This window comes from Pristis pectinata, chromosome 3 (genome assembly GCF_009764475.1).
Source record: "Pristis pectinata isolate sPriPec2 chromosome 3, sPriPec2.1.pri, whole genome shotgun sequence".
NCBI classification, from domain to species: Eukaryota; Metazoa; Chordata; class Chondrichthyes; order Rhinopristiformes; family Pristidae; genus Pristis; species Pristis pectinata.
Window position 1 is genome coordinate 31,578,449 of NC_067407.1, and position 25,512 is coordinate 31,603,960.

General features: G+C 40.1%; 1 protein-coding gene across 2 annotated transcripts in view; it reads left to right on the top strand.

The window, feature by feature from the left end:
* The first annotated feature begins 4,911 nt into the window (after positions 1-4,911).
* Positions 4,912-25,512, top strand: part of ttc39a (tetratricopeptide repeat domain 39A) — a 71,429-nt gene continuing 50,828 nt past the window's right edge. Inside the window, exons 1-3 of one of the 2 annotated variants that reach the window (XM_052012315.1) lie at positions 5,306-5,317; positions 13,029-13,133; positions 15,527-15,651. Coding sequence is in view for 1 of the 2 variants with exons in the window: in XM_052012314.1 (XP_051868274.1) it covers positions 5,259-5,317; positions 13,029-13,133 (164 nt within the window). In the remaining variant the exon portion in view is untranslated. Of the gene's footprint in view, positions 5,318-13,028; positions 13,134-15,526; positions 15,652-25,512 lie in introns of both variants that reach the window. The other variant, XM_052012314.1, reaches the window with a different exon arrangement.

Here is a 25,512-nt window from a genome sequence, read left to right on the forward strand (position 1 = left end):
CTGTCAGAGTGGATGGTGACAATCCATTTCCTTTTTGTTCAAAACGTGCGTAGAATGCGTTAAGTTCATCAGGAAGGGATGCGCTGTTGTTAGCTATGCAGCTGTGTTCAAAAGGCACAATGGGCCAGATTGTGCTGGCAGTTCCAAATGTTAGCTGTTTAAATGGCAGTAAGCCTGGGACCCCCTTGTGCTCACTATCAAATGTTTAAACCTTAGATTTACAAACAGATTTGGAAATTAAAGCCGTCAGATTGGTTGGTTACTTCCCATGAAATCGCTGGGATAGCACAGGATCCAAGGTTCCCTTGATTTCAGTGCAGATTCTTGGGCTGCAGGTTTGGAGGCAAAGGACAAAGTGAAGTTCCTTTCTTCTTGTTTTTATTGGTATTGGTTTATTGTTGTCACTTGTACCGAGGTACAGTAAAAAAAAACCTGTCCTGCATACCATTCGTACAGATATATCTTACACAGTGCAGATACATTGAGTTAGTACAGAGTGCATTAAGGTAGTACAGGTAAAAACAATAACAGTACCAAGTGTCACAGCTACAGAGAAGTGCATTGCAGGTATACAATAAGGTGTAAGGTCATAACAAGGTAGATTGTGAGGTCAAGAGTCCATTTCATCGCATAAGGGAACCGTTCAATACTCTTATCACTGTGGGATAGAAGCTATCCTTGAGCCTGGTGGTATGTGCCCTCAGGCTCCTGTATCTTCAGCCTAATGGGAAAGGAGAGAAGAGAGAATGACCCAGGTGGGTGGGGTCTCTGATTATGCTGGCTGCTTCACCAAGGCAGCGAGAGATACACACAGAGTCCACGGTGGGGAGGCTGGTTTCCTTGACATGCTGGGCTGTGTCCACAACTCTCTGCAGTTTCTTGCTTTATTTGCTTTAGTTTAATGTCTTTAATTAAATAAGTGTTCGTAAATAACTGTGGATTAATAGTTCAATTTTAATATTTTTAAATTCTTTTATTCTAATGTTAATATCTTTGAATATCAGTGGCATTTAAAAACTATTAAGTTCCTCTCATAAGTGTTACAGCCGTTGGAGGCAAGGCTTTGCTGGTTGTCAAAGATTTCAGAGGCACTTTGTGGACATGCCATCCTCAATACTGTGCTGAAAGGCCTGCTGCCTTCCAAACCACATCACTGGGGTCCAGCAAGATCTGACTTCAACTTGCATCACCTCTGAACCAAATGATGCATCCTCCAAACTGCCCGAATTCTTAAGGCTAATGATTATACAAGTGTTGTGTTCCTGGAAATTGAGAGCCATATATTCTTTCTGGATTTTAAATGGAAAGTATTTTAATGGATATGGACTCTGTGGAAACTCCAGAACCTTACGTGCATTTTTAAAATATTTTTATATATTAAATGATCCAGCATTTATTTTCCATTTGAATTCTGTGTAATGAAGATACCACTGTTGTCGTGTAGAGCAAGACAGCATTTTGAGGAAACATCTTCACACTAGAATAGTGTGAAACCTGGAGATGGTGGCACCACCTTGTATTTAATTTCTTTGTTTAACCTTTATCCTGCAGCAACGTATCATAGCAAAGTGCAATAGATTGCCTAATAATTTATTTAGGCATTGCCTCCCCATTGTGGAAGAGCCAGAATCTGCCCGCTTGCACAACACATTTGATTAAACCTACTGTTTCCTTGGAAACAAACCATTCATCAATCTTGAAGTCTGTTTTTAAATGAATTATTTTTGTTGTTATGTATTTATTTCCCCAACATGTTTGTTTTGCTTGAACAGAATTTTAAGAGAATGAAATGCTAATTGAAATCCAAGCTCTGTGCGTACCACAAAAACAAACTACTTCAATCCATTTAATTTAAAGATTAAACATAAATGAAATGATTTGCCCAAACAAGTGGGTTAACTCCAATTGTAAGTAATGTTACTGCAATACGGTACAACATTAGAAATCAGCTTTGTTTTTGGCGGTAAAGGTGAAGAATCAGTGCAGTGAGGTGAATTGAATTAAATAATGAGTATTTTGGCATGGGCCATTGTCTAGCTAACTCCACATGCCTTCTAAAACTCCTTTCACATACAAAACCACAAAGTGGAAGAGCACCAATCTGCCGTTTTGATGCAGTAACCATTGCTCCGCATTGCATCACGCCCTTTCCCATCGATTACTAACTTTTTGATTGTTGCTGTATCAGGACTGAGAGATAAGCAAGTACACAACTCCTAGCATGAGTTAAGTTAAAAGGAACAGGGGCTAAAAATTGAGACCAAATTAGTTAGTGACATGTATGATGCAAACAAGAGAATTTTAACAAATTACTTGAACAATGGGGATAACTTGTTAATTGATTAAGAGCACCTTGAGAGCCATGTGCTAACCAGGAATATAGATGACTTAAGGACTCGGTATCAGTAGGATTTCCTGAAAGACTGTCTTGTTGTAGGGTGAGGTTTAATGAATTCATAGATTAACATGGGTGACTACAGGTCACCATCTCTCTAGTTTCTACTTGACAAGTTTCGTTTTATGTTAACTTTGGGTCAATTAACAACAAAACATTATCCAATTTGTAGAGCGTATGTGTGGGCTCCAGCAAAGGGCTTGAGAACAGTCTTTAAAGAACAGAGAAAACAGAACACACCAGAAACTACACAGCCTCTCCCAATAAAAGTGAGGGATTTTTTTTTAAATGCAGAAAAATATTTTGAGTGGAGGATGGGCACATAGAAATTGTGTCCATAAAACCATCCTTTCATTTATGTCTATATGGTCATCAGGCTGATTGACAGACAAATTGCCTAATCAAGTCCAGCAGCTACAAGCAGCATTTCCTCCATATGCAACCACCTTCATAACAAAACCAGTTAGACTACTAGCCAGAAAGAAATCAATCCTGCTATGATGCACTTCAAAACAATGACACGTGCCTACAAGGCAACGGGTAAGGGTGGAGATTACCTGCAGTTTCGGGGCTTATGATGAAATCGTCACAGCTTTAACCTGTCTTCCAGAAGCATTGTTTCAGAATCAGATTTATTATCACTGACAATATGATGTGAAATTTGTTGTTTTGCAGCAGCAGTACAGTGCAAAGACATAAATCTATAAATTACAAAAATAGTGTAAAAAATTGAATAATGAGGTAGTGTTCACAGACCATTCCAAAATCTGATGGTGGAGGGGAAGAAGCTATTGTTAAACCATTGAGTGTGAGTCTTCAGGCTCCTGTACCTCCTCCCTGATGGTAGTAACAAGAAGAGGGCATGTCCTGGATGGTGAGGGTCCTTAATGATGGATGCTGCCTTCTTGAGGCACCGCCTCTTGAAGATATTTTTGATGGTGGGGGAACGTTGTGCCCGTGATGGAGCCAGCTGAGTCTATAACCCTCTGCAGCCTCTTGCGATCCTGTACATTGGAGGTTTGTTATTGTGGGGAAGAAAGAAAGGTTAAAATGCCCAGAAGCACTTTAGAGACATGAGATTCTGCAGATGCTGGAAATCTGGAGCAACACACAAAAAATGCTGGAGGAACTCAGCAGGTGAGGCAACATCTCCACATCCTGATGAAGGGTCTCGGCCCAAAACGTCGAGTGTTCATTTCCCTCCAATAGATGCTGCCTGACCTGCTGAGTTCCTCCAGTATTTTTTGTGCGCTGCTGTAAAATGACTTTAGCCAATATGAACTCTTGAACTTTGGGGGAAAATAAAGTTTTGCAATGATCTGGTACCTTTCATGTTACTTGCATGATGTTAAGTGTTTTGTGGTCAGTTTCTCTAAAGGATCCACAGGCAATGCAGTGTGGTTACCATTGTAATGTAGGAAACATAGGAGCCAATTTGTGCACAGCAAGCACCCACAAAGAGCAGTGTGAAAATGGCCAGATAATCTAAATTCTCTGATTTGAGGAATAAATATTTTCCACGACACCAAATATTGAGATTTTCTTTACATCCACCAAGAGATTTCACAGGCCTTGGTTTAATATCTTGTCTGACAGAGCAGCACAACCTCCAATACCAAGGTACTGGTCTAGATTTTTCTGTTCTAGTCTCTAAAGTGGGATTAATATCATTACTTTCGTAGTTACTTGTCCCATGTAGAAACTGAGTTCTCTTCAGCCTTACGGGTTTATCAGGGTGTAACAATTCAAATGAATACCTATGTGTCTTTCACCACTTGTTTTCCACAATGGTTTTCAACTTTTTAAGAAACCTTTTAGCACTTACATTCCTGTCTGAAAGTTGGTCAGTTTCTCTAAAGGATTCACAAACTAATAAAACAACTCTTGAAATACTGTGGGGGCAGAAGAGACTACAGATACTGAAATCCGGAGCAACAAACAATCTGCTGGTCTCGACCTGAAACGTCGACTCTTCATTTCCCTCCTTCCTGACCTGCTGAGTTCCTCCAGCGTTTTGTGTGTGTTGCTGGAGCAATTCAGCAGGTAGAATAACAAATGTGGGAAGAACGGAACTGTCCACGTTTCGGGTCGAAACCTAATCGTGCTGGCGTCCTGATGGCAGCGTTTCGACCCGATAATCCCTTCTATTCGCACAAACGCTGCTCGACCCACTGAGTTCCTCCAACAGGTTGTTACCCTTGAGATACTGTGCACTTTGCAGGCTTTGCTGTTGCAATATATTACGTACAATGTAAAACCTACAGAAAGGAATCTGGTCACTTGACCCAGCTGCAGTTTATTCTCCACATTACCTTTCCCCAACCTTTCAGTAAACTGTGTGCGCATTATCTCCACCATTCCTTCCACTTTCTCTCTGTGTCGTTAACCTCAGCCGCTCATGTGATTGCAGCTTCCACATTCTAACCATGTTCTAGTTGAAGACATTCTTCCTGAATTCCTGATCTGACCGGGGCCTTTGTGTTCCGAGCAAGCAAAGACAAACAGACCGTCCCAAATCTCTACAAAGTGGGAGCCTTTTCTGCTGGAAGGGCAGCCTTGGAGGACGTACATTTTTAATTGTGATTTTGATTCATGTAAACATTTATCCAGAAACTTTGGGATATTTTTGTTTTTAAAATATTTTCGGTTCAGAAACCAGTTTCTGCCGCCAGCATGAATACTAGGGTGGGATCTAATGCAAAGGCGTCTTCTGGGAGTGGCATGTGCGCAATGAGCTGAGACATCCCGGCGTCACTCGCCCCAGCCGTAGGAAGCAGCGCGAAAGGAATCATTCCAAGTTTGAGGACGACGCGAGTTCATCCCCGTGATCCGCTCTCAGGAACTGGACCGCTCTTCTAAATCCATGTCCGCATCCACGAACCTCCCATCGCTCTGGAAACAGAAGAGCGGGTCCAAGCTGAGGTGAGCGGCGAGTCGCGGCCGGCGGCAGCGGTTCGGTTCTGTTCACCACCGCTCGCCCTGGAACTGCCTCTGCTGATTCCTTTGCAGAAAAGTCCTCGGATTACATTACTTCTCTGTATTTACGCATGCAGGCTAGATGATGCCAAGTGTAAACCCGAATTGTAAACTTTATTAATTCTTCTTTGAACATGATCCGGAATGCACACTGACAGTCATGTTGTCTACTTCTAACATTTGTTTCACTGGAACACAGTCCGCTCCGGGAGAATTCCTTCCCCATCTCCAACTTGTCCTTACTTTAACTGCTCTTATCTTGTTATATACACTTTATAATTCCTTGATCTTTTTACATTACTGGTTTAACGTTGTTTACAGACGTAGAGACGCACGGCAGGAAACAGGCCGTTCGGCCCACCGAGTTGGTGCTGACTCCCGAGCACCCAGTTACACTAATTCCCACGTTCTCTACCAATTCCCATCAACTCCGCTCAACTTCTACCACTCACCGACGCACTAGGGACAATTTACAATGGCAAATTGACTTGCCAATCCGCCTGTCTTATGTTTTAGATAAGATCTTTTTTCTTCTATTTTCACTTCTTGATTTTTATATTCAATTTAGATTTTTAAAAATCTTATTTTATTGTTTTACTCATTCAAGAATTTCTCGTTTTGTTGCATTCCATCATTTGGAAATTTTTATTTTATGTTCTATTAATTTTTTTTTACAAAAAGTGTCCCTTTGTTCCTCCAGTAGCATAGTTATCTGTTTTCTTCCCAATTTACCCGTCTGAGTTACTTGAGCTTCTTCTGTTGAGGCAGCTTAACTTCAGGTGCTTCTTTTTGGTGTTTACTTTGAAGCTTACTGTGACTTGCTCTTTCACAGGTGATTCCCTGTCCTCCTGTTTCATTTCTGTGCCTCTTCAGTTCCTTGAACCTGATTCAGAACTAAGCGTTTGTGAATCAAATTAGAGTTAAGCAAAGAAATTTTACAACTAGTAAGTTTTAGCTGAGAATTGCTTGTTAAAAAGAATCTGTCAAGCACTAGCCTTCACAGTCAAATGTTAATGTCCACGTGTGGGTCCACATTATTCAGCTGATTATTAAAACTGCAGGCTTTGAGCATGTGTAACTTTGCTACTGCTTTGGGAGACTATTGTAAATTGTTCTCCAAGCTGAAGCAAGGTTGGGTTATTTGACCCTTGTCGTTGATCAGTCCGATGGCCTTTTGCTGTCTGAGTCACAATCAGATGGATAAGCTAAAAATGGGGATTTTGACATTGCCAGTCATTGTTTAATCACAGTGAAAGCAGGGAGGTGTATCCTCTGTACAGGTTTTATTTTGGAATTTATCTTTAATTTGATGATAGTTTCAAAATGCTGTTGAGGGTAAACTGTATGTTGTTCTTCATGCATGTTTTAACATTGTGTATTTTGCAAGGATTTCGGTCAGGATTTACACAATGCTACCCAAGGGTGTGGTGAAAGTGTGGGATTCTGGAGTTCAAGATCTGCTAAAGGATCTGAAATTGTTCACAAACTTGGCCCATATTCAAACAAGAGCTACAGATTCACACAAGTTAAGAACATAGCAAGACCAAAGTTCATCTCGTGCACCATCCACCATTCTTGGTATTGCATGATCCAACAATAACAGACATTTCACTGATCATGAAAATCAATATTATTTAATCAACAATAGACTTGGAAATAAGGAGAAGAAACCCCAGGGAAACAAGGCTACAAAATCACTGTTTGCTCCCCAACACGTTACTATCACCATATTGCTTGTCTGAAATTACTTAAATACCAAATACACATTTCATAGAACATTACAGCACAGTACAGGCCCTTCGGCCCACGATGTAGTGCCAACATTTTATCCTGCATCTATGTAACCCTTCCCTCCCACATAGCCCTCCATTTTTCTATCATTCATGTGGCTGTCTAAGAGTCTCTTAAATGTCCTTAATGTATCTGACCCCGCAACCTCTGCCGGCAGTGAGTTCCACGCACCCACCACTCTCTGTGTGAAAAAAAAACTTACCTCGGACATCCCCCTTATACCTTCCTCCGGTCACCTTAAAATTATACCCCCTTGTGTTAGCCATTTTCGCCCTGGGAAAAAGTCTCTGACTGTCCACTCGATCTATGCCTCTTATCATCTTGTACACCTCTATCAAGTCACCTCTCATCCTCCTTCTCTCCAAAGAGAAAAGCCCTAGCTCACTCAACCTAAACATAAGACGTGCTCTCCAATCCAGGCAGCATCCTGGTAAATCTCCTCTGCACCCTCTCTAAAGCTTCCACATCCTGAAAGAAATGCATCTAATATTTATTTTATTGAATTAATATTATAAGCTTGCATTCACTCCATAAGTTATTTGCTCACTGAAATAAGTTCTATTTTCCTGCTCCTTTCTTGCCCCCTTACCAGTCATTCCACCACCCCAACCAACATCACTAATCATCCAGAACTTTCTCTACACTTTCTGCCATGATCTTATTGCTTTCCTTGAATCATACCTTTATTAACTTTGTCCCCAGCTACTTGGTTCACTGTTTGGGTCTTTCAGTCACCCCTACTGTTTCCTCACCTGAGACGCCATCAGTTTAGTGTTTTAACATGCACTGATGGGTTATCTGTATTGCTGGCAAGGCCAGTGTTCATTGCCCTTGATGAGATGATGTTATGACACCACCTTGAGCCGCTGAAGTACATCTGGTGGAGGTACATCCACAGTGGTGACAGGGAGATGTTGGATTGATTCAGCTTAATGAAGGAATCCTACTTGTTACCTTACTTCCAGTGCTCTGTCTGCTCTTTGTCCCAACCCTCACTCACCCTACCCCACCCAGTGTTGCAGACACCTCTCTGCCACAGATATGGCATTGCCTTAACTCTTTCTCTAGACTGATTGCTAATTTTAAAATGTTCCATGCAGCCATTTAGTGGAGACAATATTTGTATTGTTAGAGAGGTTATGATCAACAAAAAAAATGGAGACAGAGACAAGAGTGGACATATGCACGGTAAGATGGGAGAGAAATCTCTGGAGAATATGTCAAAAGAAAAAGGAATAAAGGATTGTGCAAGGCCAAACAGAAATATAAAACGCTGTGATGACAGAGCGGCAGCAATATCATTGAATGGGAGAGCACAATGGGGGGGGGGGTAAATATAAGAAAACGTTGGGCAAAAGATATTACAGAGATAAAGTAAGACATATGAGATGGAGACTGAATTGGACTAAGGGAATAAGGAGAAAAATGATAATAGTGAGCCATGAAGATTTCATGGAGACATAAGAATAAGGTTCAAGAGAGGGAGAAATGGAAATGGATTTGGAGAACAAAAATGGGTATATCCAAGGAATGTCGCAGTAAATACAAAGGTTACCACAAGCAATCATTTGGGGTATTTACTGAAAGAATATTCTTGACACCAGTTGGGAGCTCCTTGAATAGGATTTGTGAAAACCAATCCATGAGGTTTTGTTGTTGACATGACAGGGAGTATTATTCAAATTGACTTTGGCTCTAAATGTAATTCTAACAATTTCTGGGCAAAATTGAATCTGCTTAATTAAAATGCAGGTAAATTAGAAAATGGACTAAAGTATCTAATTGTCCAAAAGAAAATAGCAATTATGTTGGTCTAATGTCTATTTCTGCACACCAGTGGTTAATGAGGTAGGAGGTATGAAATATATTTGCATTTCTATTTTAACTCCATGAGTAGCTTGAGCTATGTTTTGAATGAAGCAAGTTGTTGCTGTAAAGGCTGCTTGCTGGGTGGTGCAGAAATTAGCCATAACTATAGTAACATGTAGGAACGTGGACTGCACAGACACTAGCTCACCTCCCACTGCCTATACTATGGTTTGATGCTTTTATACTTTTGCACAGACCTGTTACTAGAAATGGTGTTGCTTGTGGCAACTTGTACTAAAATGTGTCTTTACAGTCTGTTGAACAACTTTACCTGATGTTAATTTCAAACCAAACAAGTGAACCCTGGAAGATGCAGTGGGGATTATGAAACAGTTTATTTGTTTGTGTGTGGTGATTCACGTGATCAATGAATTAAGATATGTCTGAGGTGTGAGTAAACCCTGGAGAGCATAATGTAAGGTGTCTGCATGTCACTGGACAGCTGGGTGGATGAAATGTGTAGAGCCTGTACGTTGTGCATAAGATACAAAAGCTTGAAAACACACACCACCAGGCTCAAGGACAGCTTGTATCCCACTGTAATAAGACAACTGATTGGACCTCTTGTATGATAAAGATGAACTTTCAACATCGTGATCTACCTTGTTGTGGCCCTTGCCCCCTATAGTCCGCACTGCACTTTCTCTGTAACAGTAGCACTAATTTCTGCATTCATTTGTTGCTTTTTCCTTCTACTACCTTGTTGTAATTATGTTTTGAAATGATCTGTATGGATGGCGTGCAAAACAAAGTTTTTTTTTCTGTAGCTTGGTACATGTGATGATGATAAACTAATTACAATTAGTTCTGAATTTTGAAGGAGAGGCGAAGCAGTGACTGCACAAGTAAAGGCTGAATAATTCCTTCAGTTATCCAACAGTACCAGACAGCAATCTGCAAAGTCCAAAAAGTCCTGCAAATTGTTTTTGAGCTGAATCTAGAGAACTGCAGCTGATTGAATCATTAAATCGTGTAAACCAGCCCAGGCACCTGCAATGGGAAGCAATACAAGAAGTATAAAAATTTAGCACGAGATCTTAACTTTTCTTTCCTTTGGATGGTCACAATTGATGGTTTTTGACTGTAAATGTGGTTTATTTGTGTTATGTACGTAGATCATATGATTATACAATATGATGGTATCATCTGTATATAACATGTAAAGGCCATGTGTTGCTGTGCTTTGTTGTTAGACCAGCATAAAGTACATGCCCTTGTTTGGAAGCTCCTGGTGTCCTGTAGGTATTATTGTGATTGAGACCTATCGGCACTCATAGCAGAATGGATCAGAACTGGAAAGCAAAGCTGTTTGGGGGGTGGGGGAGTGGTGGGGAATCATCATTGTGTCTTCAAAGGATTGCTTATAGATTATGCTCATTGTGGCACTCGTTTGGGGGGGGGGGGTGTGGGATCTCCATGGTTGTGAGGTAAAAGCAGCAAAAATGGCCCCAAGCTGCCGAGTGAGTGCAGTTGCATGGGGATGATGAATTAGCTCAGAGGGAGAGGGGGAGAGCTGCAAAAGCATTGGTCACTTTTAAATTTGCTTCAAATGATTTTCAAGTGACAACTGAAGCAAAATGGGTAGCATCAGTCTGTAACGTCCTTGCTAAAGTGAAAGTGTACAAGAGGCCATGGCACTGTTTTTATTCTTTTAAAAAAACAGTTGGAGCACATGCAGGCTTCATAGGCAGCCTGGCGTGCAGAACATGATTTGTGAATCATTCACATCCTACATGGAGAGAATGGAGATGAGTTTCAGGGCCAGTGGTGGCGGTAAGGTGGAAGACAATGCTAAGAAAGTGTTGCATTTAATTTTGCAATGAGGAAATGACTTTGCTTGCAGAAGTTGGTTCTGAAGTAATGTCAGGGCAGAAAGTTACTTATATCTTGTTTGCAAAGGCAGTTTGGATCGTACTTCAACCCAGATCCTTTTGAGGTAGCAAAGTGTTATAAATTAAGATCACAAAAAAACCAAACTACTGGAGGAACAGTGTGTCAGGCAGCATCTATGGAGGCAAAAGGATAGTTGACGTTTTGGGTTAAGACCCTGCATGTATTCAGGGCAGTGGCTTTTGGGGTTTTCCGTTGAGAGTTATTGTTGATGCATTCTGAGGCACAGTTCTGTGATCATGGCACAATGCCACACCTGGACAATCAAGATCCACAATGACACCCTGGAATATGTGGATCACTTTTCATACCTCAGGAGCTAATGCAGACACTTGATGAAATTCACAGCACCTCTAGTGCGCAGGTATAGCTTCCAGCTGACTGAGGAGAAAGTTTTCAAAGACCAAAAACCTCCAATCCATCACTGAGTTCATGGTTTACTGATCCTGATTCTCCTCTATATTTCAGGGACGGGGGCAACCTACAGCAGGCACATCAAAGCACTGAAAAGATACCAGTTATGCTCTGTCCACACAATTCTCTAGTGTCAGCATCCTCCCCCAGCCAACATTCCCGGCTTTGAGACTCTGATCGCATTTACGCAGCTCTGATCAGCCAAATTGGCACACACTGATGGGTGCTGGTTTCCAAACCAGTAGAGTAAACATGAAAGGTGCTGTCTCTTCGAAAGCCACTTGTGCTCTTCATAGAGGGGAATCTATTTTGTCCGGCCTATACATGACTTCAGATTCCCATTATGTGGTTGACTCTGGGCTACCTTGTCAGTGTCCCAAGCACAAACTTTAAAGAAACATTGCACTGATGTTTATCCTTGTAATGTTTACATGGAGATTAAATACTCTGCCTCAAACACTAATATAGTATTTTAAGACATGGACATTTTGCATTCATTATATAGCAGTGAATGATCTCCATCAGATAGTCTTCATTACTTTTAAACTTCCATAAATAACCTAAAATACTAACTCAGTTTTTCAGGATCTCAAATGAGTAGAGCAATTTATTCTAAATATTTCATCATATAATAACTGGCATCAGATATCAGTGATTGGTATTAATTATAATTTAATTGCAAGCCTCAGAATTTAAATACAAAATATGATGTTACATTTTACAATAACATTTTAATCATAATCAGGACTTTCAAGGAGATACAATGTCCGTGTACTACACAAAAAATGCTGGAGGAACTCAGCAGGTCAGGCAGCATCCATAGAGGGAAATAAACAGTCAAGACCCTTCATCAGGACTGGAAAGGAAGCGGGCAGAAGCTGGAATAAGAAGGGGGGGGGAGGGGGAGGAGCACACGCGGGCAGGGGAGAGGTGAGTTCAGGTGAGAGAAGGATGGTGGGTGGGGGAGTGGGGGAGATGTAACAAGCTGAGAGGTGATAGGTAGAAGAGGCAAAGGGCTGAAGAAGAAGGAATCCGGTAGGAGAGGGCAGTGGACCATAGAATAAAGGGCGGAAGAGGGGAGGAGAAGAGACGGGCAGGGGAAGGGAGCTATAGCCTGATGGCCTCAACATCGATCTCTCTGATGTCTGGTAACCCCCCCCCCACCTTCTTTTTCTTCCACCCCCCCACCCTCACTCCTTTGACTTCCCTTATTCCTGTGGCTCCCTTCCCCCACCTTGATGACCTGCCCATCTCCTCTCCTCCCCTCTACCATCCTTTATTCCATGGTCCACTGCCCTCTCCTACCGGATTCCTCCTCCTTCAGCCCTTTGCCTCTTCTACCTGTCACCTCTCAGCTTCTTACATCTCCCCCATCCACCTACCTTCCCCCCTTCACCTGAACTCACCTATCACTTGAACTTGCCTATCACCTGCCTGCATGTACTTCTCCCCCTCCCCCCAGCTTCTTATTCTAGCTTCTGCCCTCTTCCTTTCCAGTCCTGATGAAGGGTCTCAGCCCAAAACATCAACTGTTTATTTCCCTCCGTGGATGCTGCCTGACCTGCTGAGTTCCTCCAGCACTTTTTGTGTATTGCTCCAGATTCCAGCATCTGCAGAATTTTTTGTCTCTGACAATGTCTGTGTAGTTTGTATTATTGGTAATTTTGGTTAATCTTTAAAATCTTTTGAGCAGGTCATCTAAAACAGACTTAAAAACATCATTGGATGAATGTGTGGCGGCTCTGGACTTGTTTCTAAGCAACAGATTTGAAGATGCTTTGGCCAAGCTCCGTTCAAAGTGAGTAACATTTGATTCTGATCAGATTACTTAGCTGGATTGTTTTGTTAGAGAACTGTCCATGCTCTCCTAATGTTTCATTTATCATCTAATGTGTACTGCCTCATTTGTCACCACGTCATTCTCCCAGGAAAACAATGGCAATACCTTGTATTTATGTGCCTGAGGCACTTTATCCAAGGCATGTTATAACACCATGTTTGAAACCAAGGGAGAAAAGGAAAAATCAAAATAGATGATCAACGGCTTGACCAATGAGGCAGGTTTAAGGAGCATAGGAAAGAAAATGAGAAAAAGGCACAAGGTCCAGGAGGACATTTCAGAGCTCGGGGCAGCTGAAGGTTCAGTCATCAGCAGTGGTACGATTAAAGTTGGTGAGGTGTGAGAGGATATAATTACACAAATTCACAAGTCTTTTAGGCTAGATTAATTTACATAGATGTAAAGAATTTGAAATTATGGATGAGAAATTGAAAATGGAGGCCTGATAATAATTGCCTGTTGGAAGCCAATCTATGTCGGTCTGCACTTTGATGAATGTGATTTGGTGTCAGTTACAGTGCAAGTACAGACTTTTGGATGAAATCATGGAGGGTAGAAGATGGGAGGTTGAACAGAAGGATGCAGGAATAGTCAAGTTAAGAACTAATAAAGCAAAGGATGTGATTTTCAGTTGCAAAGGCATTTAGGTTCAGAAATGGGAACTTTATGGAGCTGGAAGTTTGCAGATTTATGTCGTCAGAACCCTAATTGGCTTTCAGCTGGCCATCAGGATTTCAAGAAGTCTGGTGCATCTTGACACAGTTATCAGGGAGCAAGATGGAGATGCTGACTAGGAATAAAAATGTAGGGGAGATTGAAGACAATGGTTTTGTCTTTTCTTGTATTTAATTGGAGGAAATTTCTGCACATCCACTTTTGGATGCTGGATGAGGAGTTAGATAAGTGCATTACAGATGAGAGGCCAAGAGGTAGTGGTGAGGGTGAGCTGAGTGTTATTGATGTGCATGGTGCATTTTCAGATGCTACCAAGAGGCATCTGTGGATGAGAAAAAGATGAAGGCCAACATTAAAGAAATATGAATTAAAGCAAATTTTTAATCAAGTGAAATGTCAAATATACTAAAATTTATTTTAAAATTAAACAGTTTAGAAACAGTGGTAACTTCAGGTGACAGATCTAGATAAGATTCCCAGTTTTGATTGGCACTTAGACTGGGCTGTGACAGATTGGAAGGTTGATGAGGAAACATACCTATCATTTTTTAAAAAAAGATTGTTTTGCCTATAAAGACAAACTAGTACTAATTGCAATTTAACATCTGCTGAGAGTTATTCCTATTGGTATTATAGATTATTTATGTGAATAGTCATATTTATTACCCTATAACTCTTGAAACAATAGAGCATTTTGATCTGTGACTGTAACAATGCTACCTTCATAAGTCTGAACTATACATTTGTTCATAACTTCAGTGTCTACAAGGATGGACTGAACAAACATGGCTGATGTGTGGCTTAATGCAGTTTATCAAGGTGTTTTATTTTACTGCGTTGGTATAATAGAGCATCTGTGATTAGATTCACTTGTTTCAATCAATATTATTTATCGACACATAATGGAAAATATGAAACACCATGCTTCCCTATAACTTCCTTGGCTGAATAACTAATTTGTGTTCAGCACTTTAAATCTTGCTTAAAATCTCCTCCTTGTCATCTTTGTGTTGTCTTCTGTCTGCCTTAGTGATCACCTTGGTGATCAAACTGCTGACCTCCACCTAGTAGTGAAGCCTAGCAGCCTAACTTCATAATGGTTTTTGCTGAGTTTAAAGGAATACAGTTAACCACAAGCATATTAAACTGTTGAAAAGGAATGTGTGCATCTATATGTTATCCCAAAGTACTTTGGCAATAAATTTTTTTTGAAGTATAGTCACTAATATAGGAAGCCTGGCAGCCAATTTACACATGGCACAGTTCCACACACAAAATTATAATAAAGGCTACATGATCGATTTTTGCGATATTACTTGAGAGATAAATACCAGGCAGGACATTGGGATAACTCCCTCTGAAGTGCCAGTCTCGATTATTATGCTCAAATCTGCAGTGGAACTTGAATCCGCAACCTTCTGATTCTGAAGTGGGAGTAGTGTCAGCTTAGCCGCAGATGATTTGTCTCTAGCTCACCAGGCTAGCAGTCATTTCTACAATATAATTTCACTCTCCCAAACTGCCGGCTAAGATCTTATCCCCAGGAACTAATTTTGGTTCAGTCGGCATTTGAATAGATTTTGCATGGAGATGCTCTGATTGTCACGTAGTTACTAGTCTTGCGATGGATTGGTGGTTGTGTAGTTCACCTACCCTATGGTTTTCTTACATAACAGGGGTTTGTATGTGGCCTGATTCTTCCTCAAGTTTTATTAACTGTCCAGCCTGCGATGTAGTCTTATTTGGGATATAGGGTGATCCTTCCATTTTCCATCAAATGAAAATGATGGAATGTTCTAAGGTAACAGTGTTTACACATCTTATTTGCAAGTGAAAGCATAATATCAAAATAAACTGAGAAAATACTGTTCTATTTCCTGGTTTAATTGGATGAATATTTGGCCTTCCCTGGATAATTCCCCATGTTTAAACAAATAAAATCTGAAGTTTTCTATGTAGAAAATTCCAGACACAATTCTGTGCATAGAGTAGCGTTTAAGATAGTCCAGGCTAAGCCAGAAGTTGGATGAGATTCAATCTCAATAAAATAATAGTTTTGGAATTCCATACCCCTTGCCTGAGAAAATTGTAGGTTTGTAGGAAAACAGCAAAGTTATATAATGAGAAAAGGTAGTAATTTGACTTGAAACCATCTATCTGCAATTGTCAATGTAGGAACATTTGCCAACATCTGAAGAAATGCATGTTACATTAACAGAGCAGTGAAAGGATTGCGTCACAGCATTCTTAACCTTTGCCTTGAGATTCAGGCCTTCGTGTGTTTTTGTGCCTCACAGAAGGGTGGAGATACTGTCATTGTGTTGAGCTCTTTCATTTTTTCCCTTGAAGGAAATGCCACCAGGTTGTGCAAGTAAATTCTAATTCCAGCATTATGAAATCATTAGATTCTTCTGAATAAATAGAACTCTTCTCATAATAAGTGAGATTTGTGAATATATTATCATTTCAATTGGGACGATAATATCCTTTCCAGAAACCAGGTGATATATTACCTTAGATTAACGTTGACAAATATGAGAAAAATTAACATTTCATAGAACATAGAAGGAGACCATTCAGCCCATCAGTCCTATTCCCTCACTAACTTCCCCATAACCCATTTTCTCTGGCATGCCCATCAACTCCCCTGATTCTCCTGCCATCCATTGATACCAGGGGAGATTTTCAGTGGCCACAGAGCCTACCAGCACTTCTTCAGTATGTGTGAAGAAACCGGCTCACCCAGAAATAATCTACGTAGACATAGGGAGAATGTGCAAACTCCACTCATACAGCACCCAAAGTCAGGATTAAACCTGAATCCCTGGAGCAGTGAGACAACAACACCAACTGCTGCATCACATCACCACCGCTAATATTATGCAGCGATCGTACTGTACCCAAGTGTTATACAGGGACAGGTCTGCACCCACCCAGTGTTATACTGGGACGGACCTGTACCCTCCAAACCTGAACCCCAGTGTTACACTGAAAGAAATGTGTCCACCAGTATTGTACCCCAATATTATCCAGCGACAGAACAAATATTACAGACTTCCTTGATATGAGGTGCTGTTTGTGTATATTTTGTCCTGCTACCTGGAAAATGGAGACAATATATAAAGGACAGTGGGGTTTGCAGTGACATGAAACCTAACATGAGTCAATGATCATTTCAGCTTTTGGTCATATGACATTAACAGCACTTTGCTGTTTGCTTGAAAATCCTTTCTGATTTGAATTTGTTTAATTTCCCATTTATTCCAAATGAGTTATCATGACCATCTCTTATTAAAAGCAGAAGCAAACCGTTAAAAAGGAAAATGTAGACAAATCATTAAACTGAACCTATTGGGATATGTTACGATGTATATAGGAAAATAAGAATAATGCCCAGCAGTACCTGTTAAGCTGTGTAGGCTATTCATTTTGCTACATGCATACCTGTTGAAGGGTGTGCTAGCCTCCCATTTACTGGCTTATTCTGGAAACTTGCATTCCAGTCTTTGAACTAACTACAGAGGCATCTGAGTTAGATTAAGTGTCATGTTACAGCCTTCTGGTTGGCTAGCATGCCTCAGCTATACAATAAAGATCAGTAATGTAGTTAAAAATTAACCTCCCATTAATTACTGGGTAACTTGCCCAATAATGGGCAGTCAGCTCTACCCTTCAGGAAGCTTTGCTGTTACTGTTTCAACATTTCAAGAAATAGTATGTGGTGCACAAGAACGAGAACTGAAAATAAAAATAAAAAATTGATGCAGATAGAAAATAAAATAAGAATATTTTCCAGCACATAAACCCCTTTTACTTTGTCACCTATGTTAACAGAGTCTGCCCCCAGATGGGGCTTTATAGTAGAAGTGTGGTTATATTTCAGGTGAGGAAAAATTCGGGATGCCTTCCTTTTACACTTGCAGGAAATTACAGAAGATTTAGTGAAAGTAAAGTTATCACAAACTAATTTTTGTAATTTTGAATCACTTTTCCTTGTTCCAAACTTTTATATTCAGTTGTATGGCAACTTCCACTTTCCTTACTTTGGTTTAATAATAAGCTGGCAATGAATTCACCTGCACAAGTCTATGTAGTTCTGCATCATGCGGACTGCATGACTCAAGGTTTGGTTCCCATTCTGTGGTGAGTTTAACTAATTTCAATCAGGCAGTGCTTAGTGTGCCAGAGCCGCTCACAGAATCTTTGGGTCATGAAAAACAGTCTAAGTTCAGTTTTGATTTCAGGACTTTTCACAAAGGCAGTATTTTAAATCAAGATAAATACATTAAACTTTTGAACATAGAGATTTCCTTTAATATATTTACTTAGCTATAAATGTATATTTTTATATGTTGAATATTTATCTGTTGTTTACTTTGTTAGTAAATATTTTAACAAATATTCAATATTTAAAAGTTTCAGAGCTATTAATGTAACAACAGGAGAGTAGTTTACAATGGTCATTTCAGCCTCTCAGTGAGGTTGCATCCTTACATTATGTTATCCTATTGTGTTCTATTTCTTATTAAATGTCTGCCAACCCATTTTTTTTTCAGAAACATAAAATTAAATGTCACAGCATTTATCTTGCAGCAAGAATAACATCATGGTCCAGACCTTCACTTGGACCCAGGAAGAGAGTGGAGTTAAAAGGTTATGGAAGGATTTGCTGCCAGGGCATCTTCTGAAATGCTTTTGAAGTATGGGGCTTATGGGAGTTTCTATCTGATAACTAACTAGAATGGCAGTTGCCTGTCTGTTGGTGGGAAGGCAATCTGCAAGTCTGATGTCACTGGGAATCTAGATGTCATCAGGAGGAATTTGGATTTTGGGATTAAGATAGGTTGGGCTGTCTGAATTACAAGGGTGGATTGAACATGGTTGGGCAGGGGCTGGTTGACATTACAGCAGATGTCGATACTGCTGGGGAGCAGGACTTGGGAACATGGCAACAGAAGAAATGGAAGTGCGAGTAAGGTCACTTGATCACGAGAAAGTGCATGCTTCACACAGACAACGTCAGAGGTAGGAAGTGAACCTAGGTCCCTGGAGCAGAGAGATTCCTGCACCCATAATATGGGGTTGCTTGTTACTAAATTATTCAAAGAAAGGGCCCAAATCCCAGGCTCTGTTTATTTAGTTATCGAACCATTAAAATCTTCTCTTTGCTAAAACCCATCTTCAAAGTATTTCTTCTTTAGCAAAAGAATGCAGTGCCTAAATGTTAAGTTTCATGGGCATTCATTTGGTCTGTATGGAATTCAACAAGCAGATACTTGTATATCACTATGAGGTACTCTGCTTAAACAAGTCTGTTTCTTCTTCAAAACACAATCGAGTTTGTATACCCTATTTTATTGAATTTTTTCCATATCTTTCCTTCAGCAGAACATTGTTTGGAATAAAGCTGGTCTAGCTTATTCAATGAATGCTATTCATTTTACAGACTGATACGAGGCAGGAGACAGCTACAGTGAACTTCAGTAACTGATTAATCCTTTTACACAGGTGACTTCTAGATCCAGATTTAACTAATTCAGTTCAGCAGAGAACAAAATCTTCATTAGAATTATTTATGAAAACTGTTACCAAGTTGTCAGTGTAAGAAAAAGTTGCTGACAAAAGCACAAATAGTTAGCAGCATGATTTGAGGAATGGATTTTAAGATAACAAATTCCATAATCTAGGTTACAATAGGTCACTTTACCTGTCCAAAGCAGGCTTTATAGTATTAGGAAATATATCAATTGGTTCAAATTGAGCTTCACACCAGTACATGAACATGTGCATATTCCTTGTACTGAGTAATTTTCTTCTGAAAGAGATTATACTACTTGAGGCTTCTGAACCTTCTAATCCTTGAGACAGTCACAAACAGTGCCGCTTAGTTGTTTGAGGATGATGTCCTAGTTAACCATATCAAAGGCTTGAAGTTACAAAAGGGTGGAGGAAAAGTGTACCTTGGTCACTATCATCTCTGCCATTTTAGTTGTTGATGAGGCTTAATTATTATTACAATTTTGTTTCTTACCACCATTTTCCTTCTTCTTCTTGTTTATGGCAATTAGAGTGGGCAGGATTGGAATTCCAGTGGTGCCCTCATGAGGAGGAGAATTGAAGAGTTAAGAAAGTTAGGTGTGACAGCTTTGTTTAATCATGACTCCAGAAAACTGGGTGCAATCATCTCCATGTGCTCTGCTTCTGCTTGGGCTTGGCAGTCAGCATCTCCTGCACACATTGTGAAATTGGGGCTCAAGTCTTCAGAGTATTGGCCTGAATTTTCCACTGAGCAGCAAGCCCCCTGAGCTCACTAGTTACTTGCCCGTCAAGCCCACTGTTACACAACGATTTGTGTCTCAGGATACCCAGATAAATGATAATCTGAAAGTGCCAGGAAAGGACAAAGTACAAAAGCATAAGACTACAAGCTCCAATAGGGATCAGGAAAACGGTAAAAAGACACCAACTGAAGGCAGTCTGAATACACACTGATTTTGTAGTATGATAGACGCATAACTCAAACAGAAATAAGTGAGTGTGATCTAATAGCCATCACAGAGACATAGTTGCAAAATGGCAAGGTTGGGAATTAAATATTCCACGATATTTTTGGAAGAGGAAGGCAGAGAGGAAAAGGAGCTCTGTTAATAAAGGATAGAATAAATTCAGGAAGGGGAAAGATCTTAGCTCAGAAATCAAGTGGAATCAGTTTGGGGGAGTGAAGAAACAGCAAAAGACAAGAGACATCGGTGGGATTTGGCAGTGGCCTCTAACAGTAATGTTAATGTTGGGCATGGGATGAATCAGGAAATTAGAAGCACATGTAACGGGGGTAATACAAAATCAAGGGGGAGCTTTAATCTACACAAGTAAGTGGGGAACAAATTCATTGAGTGTATAAGAGATGGTTTTCTACAACAGCATGCTGAGGAACCAAAACATGCTCTTTTAGATCACAAACTGTGCAGTGAGAAAGGGTTAATTAATAACATCTCATATACCAATCCAGTGGTACGAACATTGAATTTTTCAAGTTTGGGTAACCCGGTCCCCCGTGCTCCTTTCTCTCTCCTTCTGATCCACCGAAGTTCTCCCAGCTCCCCCACCCCCATCAGCTAGTTTCGTTTCCCTCTTCCTCCTCTCTCCTCATCCCACACCTGACTCCATCTGCACCTTTTTGCCCCTTTTTTTTTTTCTTTCCCACTTTACCTACCACCCACCAGCCACCTACTCCCAACTCCACTGCTCCCCTCCACCACCTGGCTCCATCTGCCCATCATCCCCCTCCTCACCTGGTTCCACCTTTCGCCTGCTAGCCCCTGCCTCGCCTCTCTATACTGATTATCTCCCCTCTGCACTCTCAGTCCCGATGTAGGGTCTCGGCCCAAAACGGCAACTATACCTTTGCTTCGACAGATGCTGCCTGACCCGCTGAGTTCCTCCAGCAGTGTGTTTTTTTGCTCCAGATTACAGCATTTGCAGTGTCTCGTGTCTCTTAATTAATAATCTGTTAGTTAACAGGGTTTTAGAGAAGAGTAATCATAATAGAATATTATATTGATTGTAAATTATTTAGTTAAATCTGGAACCAGGATCTTGAATCGAAACAATAGAAACAACTAAGGCATTGCTATTTAAAATAAAACATTTCGTTCACAAGGATTGCAGATCTCTATCCCTCAGACAGAGATCTGCAATCCTTACCTGGTCTAGTCTACATGTGACTACAAACTCGCCAATGTGTTGACTGTTAGGTGACAAGGTTTAGTAAGCAATTCGGGTCAAGGTTACTCAGAGATGGGCGACAATTCGTGCCAGATCCGCAAAAATGAATTTAAAATAAGTTTGGCCACTCAGGACAGAGCTAAGAGAAATTTCAAACCCAGAGTGCAGTGATTCTTTGGAATTCTTTATACAGGTAGGCTGAGGAGGCTCAGTCGCTGTGTATATTCAAAACAGAAATTGATCATTTTTGGACATTAAAGGATATTGGGTTAGTACAATACAAAAAAAATTACTAAGGTATGAGATCAGCCATGATCTAGTTGAATGAGGGCTAAATGGCCTAGTCTTGCTTCTATTTCTTATGTTTTCTCTTGCAACTATGATTCCCATTCAAATATTTCTTCAGAACATCTGGGCTGTTGTTCACCTTTAGAGTCAGGAGAATATGAAGACTTAGAGACTTTGTTCTGTTAGCATAGTCTCTTTCTGCGATAGAGATTGAAGGATATTCAGGGAGCTCATCCTCATTTATTTATTTATTGAGGTATGGAGAATTAAACTTGACTTTCTGTGATTGTGATAGGTGATAGCATAAATAATCCATCACTTTCACTTTCTGCATCAAGTGATCCCAAATCCGGGACTGCATCTGGTCAAAGGGGCTTAGTGGACTCAAAGTTAATTTAACATTATTACTTCTGAGGAACACCCATTATACTGTGTGTAACACTTCCATTGCACATCTATGTGCCTACTCCTCATTGCAATGGAGTATTGGTACCTCACTGTGGATCTACAGAATGTGATTTCCTAAATTTATTTCAATTCTGTCATCTGATACAAGCAGTTAGCATCCGATCATCCTTTCTTAAATGAAAATTCTAGATGTTAAATAGGAGTGCGTGCCATCAATTCTACAAAGTGCATCGTTTTGGTAGGTTTGAATTCCTTTGTAGCTGGAGGCGTGATGATTCATGTTTCTTTCCATTTAGTTAATTTTGAATTTTCTCATTAATTCAGGATTGCTGAGTCTATAAAATACTCCAGGCCCATTTATAAGGGAGGCTTAGATGTATGCCTACAGCAATATAAAGAACTATAGTTACCTACCCAGGCTTCCAAGTTCTATGAACAGATTATTGATTAAACAAATTGCCTTTGCTGTATAATAGTCTAAAAAAATTATTATCTAATAAAGCTCTGGGCTCTTTTTGGGTTCTCAGCCTGTTTTGTGTTTCATCTTTCTGTTCTTCACTTTGCAAAGCAAAAAATCCACTTTAGTTAGAACAGAGAGCTGACAGAGATGTGATTAACAATCTGCAACCATGCAGAACTGAGCTGAGCCCTTCCCTTTTATGTTCTGTCATTTTAATCAACAGTGATTTGGCTGATATCCTCATAACATTTCCAGCTATCCAAGAATATGTGTACACTAAGGTGGAATTGGCCAAATAGAGCTTGAAAAAAAGAAACCTGAAGAAAAGCAAAAACCAGTTGCCTGAAAAAAGGTTAACCTTAGCCAGAGACTGATATGAAAAGATTCCTTTCACTGTAAATTGCACACAATATGTTAAAATCAATTAATTCATTCCATTGTAGTTTAGTTTAATACTAAGGATAGGCTGATGGTTAGATTTCATAATCATTTAACATTGAACTTTTTGTTTGATTTGCCAAGGGTTTAATAAGATGCAAGCACAGATTACTGAGCAATTCCATTTGTTTTGTGAATACACTGGCTGGTGGTGTGGCAATGGTGACCAAGTAGTGTGGTAAATTTTAATGTTAAAATGACTTTGAATGTGCACATCTTTACTAATACTGATTTAAATGTAGTTGTTTAATGAAGTCTAAAAGTTGATGCATCTCTTGACTGAAGTATTTTTAATAACAACAAATACATGATTTTGATGAGCCCTAATACAACCCAAAAAAACACCCTCTATAGTTTGTGTTCAGTGAGTTCTTAATCTGTAACAACAAAGTCTATTGCAGAGTGTACAAAAATATGAGACCTGAGGAACTCAAACAACATTTATTCATGGGCTCTGCATAGACAGGCTCTGGAACTCTCTATACACATTGTTGCAGCCCAGAGAGCACTTGTTGACATGACACAATTTTTAAAAGGGTGATAGCAACAATTATTGTTCACAATCAGTAATACGTTCAATATGCTGCTGCCCCCCTCCAACTCACTCCACTACTTTTTAAAAAGAATGTAAACGGATTTAACTGTGTTACAGGTTTTCGCACTGTGATCTGTGAGTAGTCCTTGTGTACTTCCATTGAATTTGTAGATTCACCAGATGTTGATAGAGTATCTCCCGTCCCTGAACTTGGCAAGTTGTCTCATCTTGACCCTCATCAGAAATATTATGTGTTGATTATTCTTGAAATTCTGGGTTTTACTTCAGGAACATCTTCAATCTCACAGTCATCTTCATGGTTCTCCAAGGTATCATGCACTAGAATCATGTGGTCTGCCTGGAGTTTTTCTGAAGTTCTCACCAACCTTCTCAAGATAATTACAACTAGACCCAATATCCTGGCTTCTCATTTATGACCTGATTGGAGTCTTGGTATACAGACTCTATCATGCAGTCTGCACCTCTTGCTGTGAGATGTATTGTGGTGATTACTGCCATTCCTCCATTTTTTTGTTCCAAACTTGGCTGAATAAGACTTGGCTGTGTCCTGAGTCACCCATGCATTTCTGCTGAAGTATATCCTTTTGAGAGTGTGGCATTGTTCTTTGACTTGGAAGAAATGTTGCAAGTCAATATTTCATTCCGAAGGTCATTTGACCTTCTGTTACTCGTTTTCTGAGTGCCTCGTTTACCCATGCAAATCAACCTTTGCTCTTAAAAATCAAAATTGGCAATTAAGAGATACAAACTTACAGCATCTGCAGCGTGTATTCAGGACTTTTCCTCTCCCCCATTTGAAGTTGGATGGTAAGGAAAAGTGAAGTAATGCTTTATTCCTTTGCTATTCATGAATTGTTCAGATTTAAATGACCTAAACTGTGGGCCATTATCTGATACGACTTCTTAAAGACTGTGTGCCGAAGGTACATCTTAGTCCCTCTTGGGTGTATTCTGTGGTGGTTCATAACCCCAGTTGCCTTGCTTTTAATCACTTTGAAGGGGTGGTAATTAATACTACAAATTATCCACATGTCTTTCACAATAATGTATATGGACCTGCTGGAATGCTGTAATAAGAATTTCTAAGTGGTGCTTTAGGGAATTGTATTCTGAAATCCTGACATCTACTGGCTAGGTCTCTATAGCTTTATCTATGACAATTCCTGTAGTCTCTGCCTTCATATTCATTATGACTATCGGAGTTCTTCCATAATTTTGTTTTGGTTTCAATGCCCTTCGGCAACATTTAGTGCAGTCTAGATCTATGGACAATTAATAGCTTCTTAGATGAAATGCCTTTGTGTCTTCTTTCAGATCTGTGTCTTTACCAGTCCATCACTTGATGTGTGTTTATACACTTGCCTCAAAATTGGGTCCTTTTGCATTGCTCCTGCTGTTTCCATCGAATAGTATCACAAGGGAGTGTGTTGTTTGTTCCTGCTCCACGCTCACAGCTGCTGCAGACCAGCCCTGAGTTAACAGTAGCAGTTTTGTCACTGTGCTAATGCCCTTGTGCAACAGACTATAGAGAGACTGTTCCAGTGTCCTCAAAGTGACAACCAAGAAAAATCACTGTTTGTAAGAAGAAACCATAGGCAATGTACATTGCTCCTCAAAGACGTAAATACAGTAGAGCCGGCATTTGACTAGCTTGTGTCAAATCCTCTGTTTGTGAGAAAATTGAGGTCAGATGGTAAAACATTTTTTCTGTTGTTTCATTATTTTCCTTTCAAAAGTTAAGATAGATTTAGGAGGTTTTGTACAGAGAGGGCCAGTGTCGTTGCTTG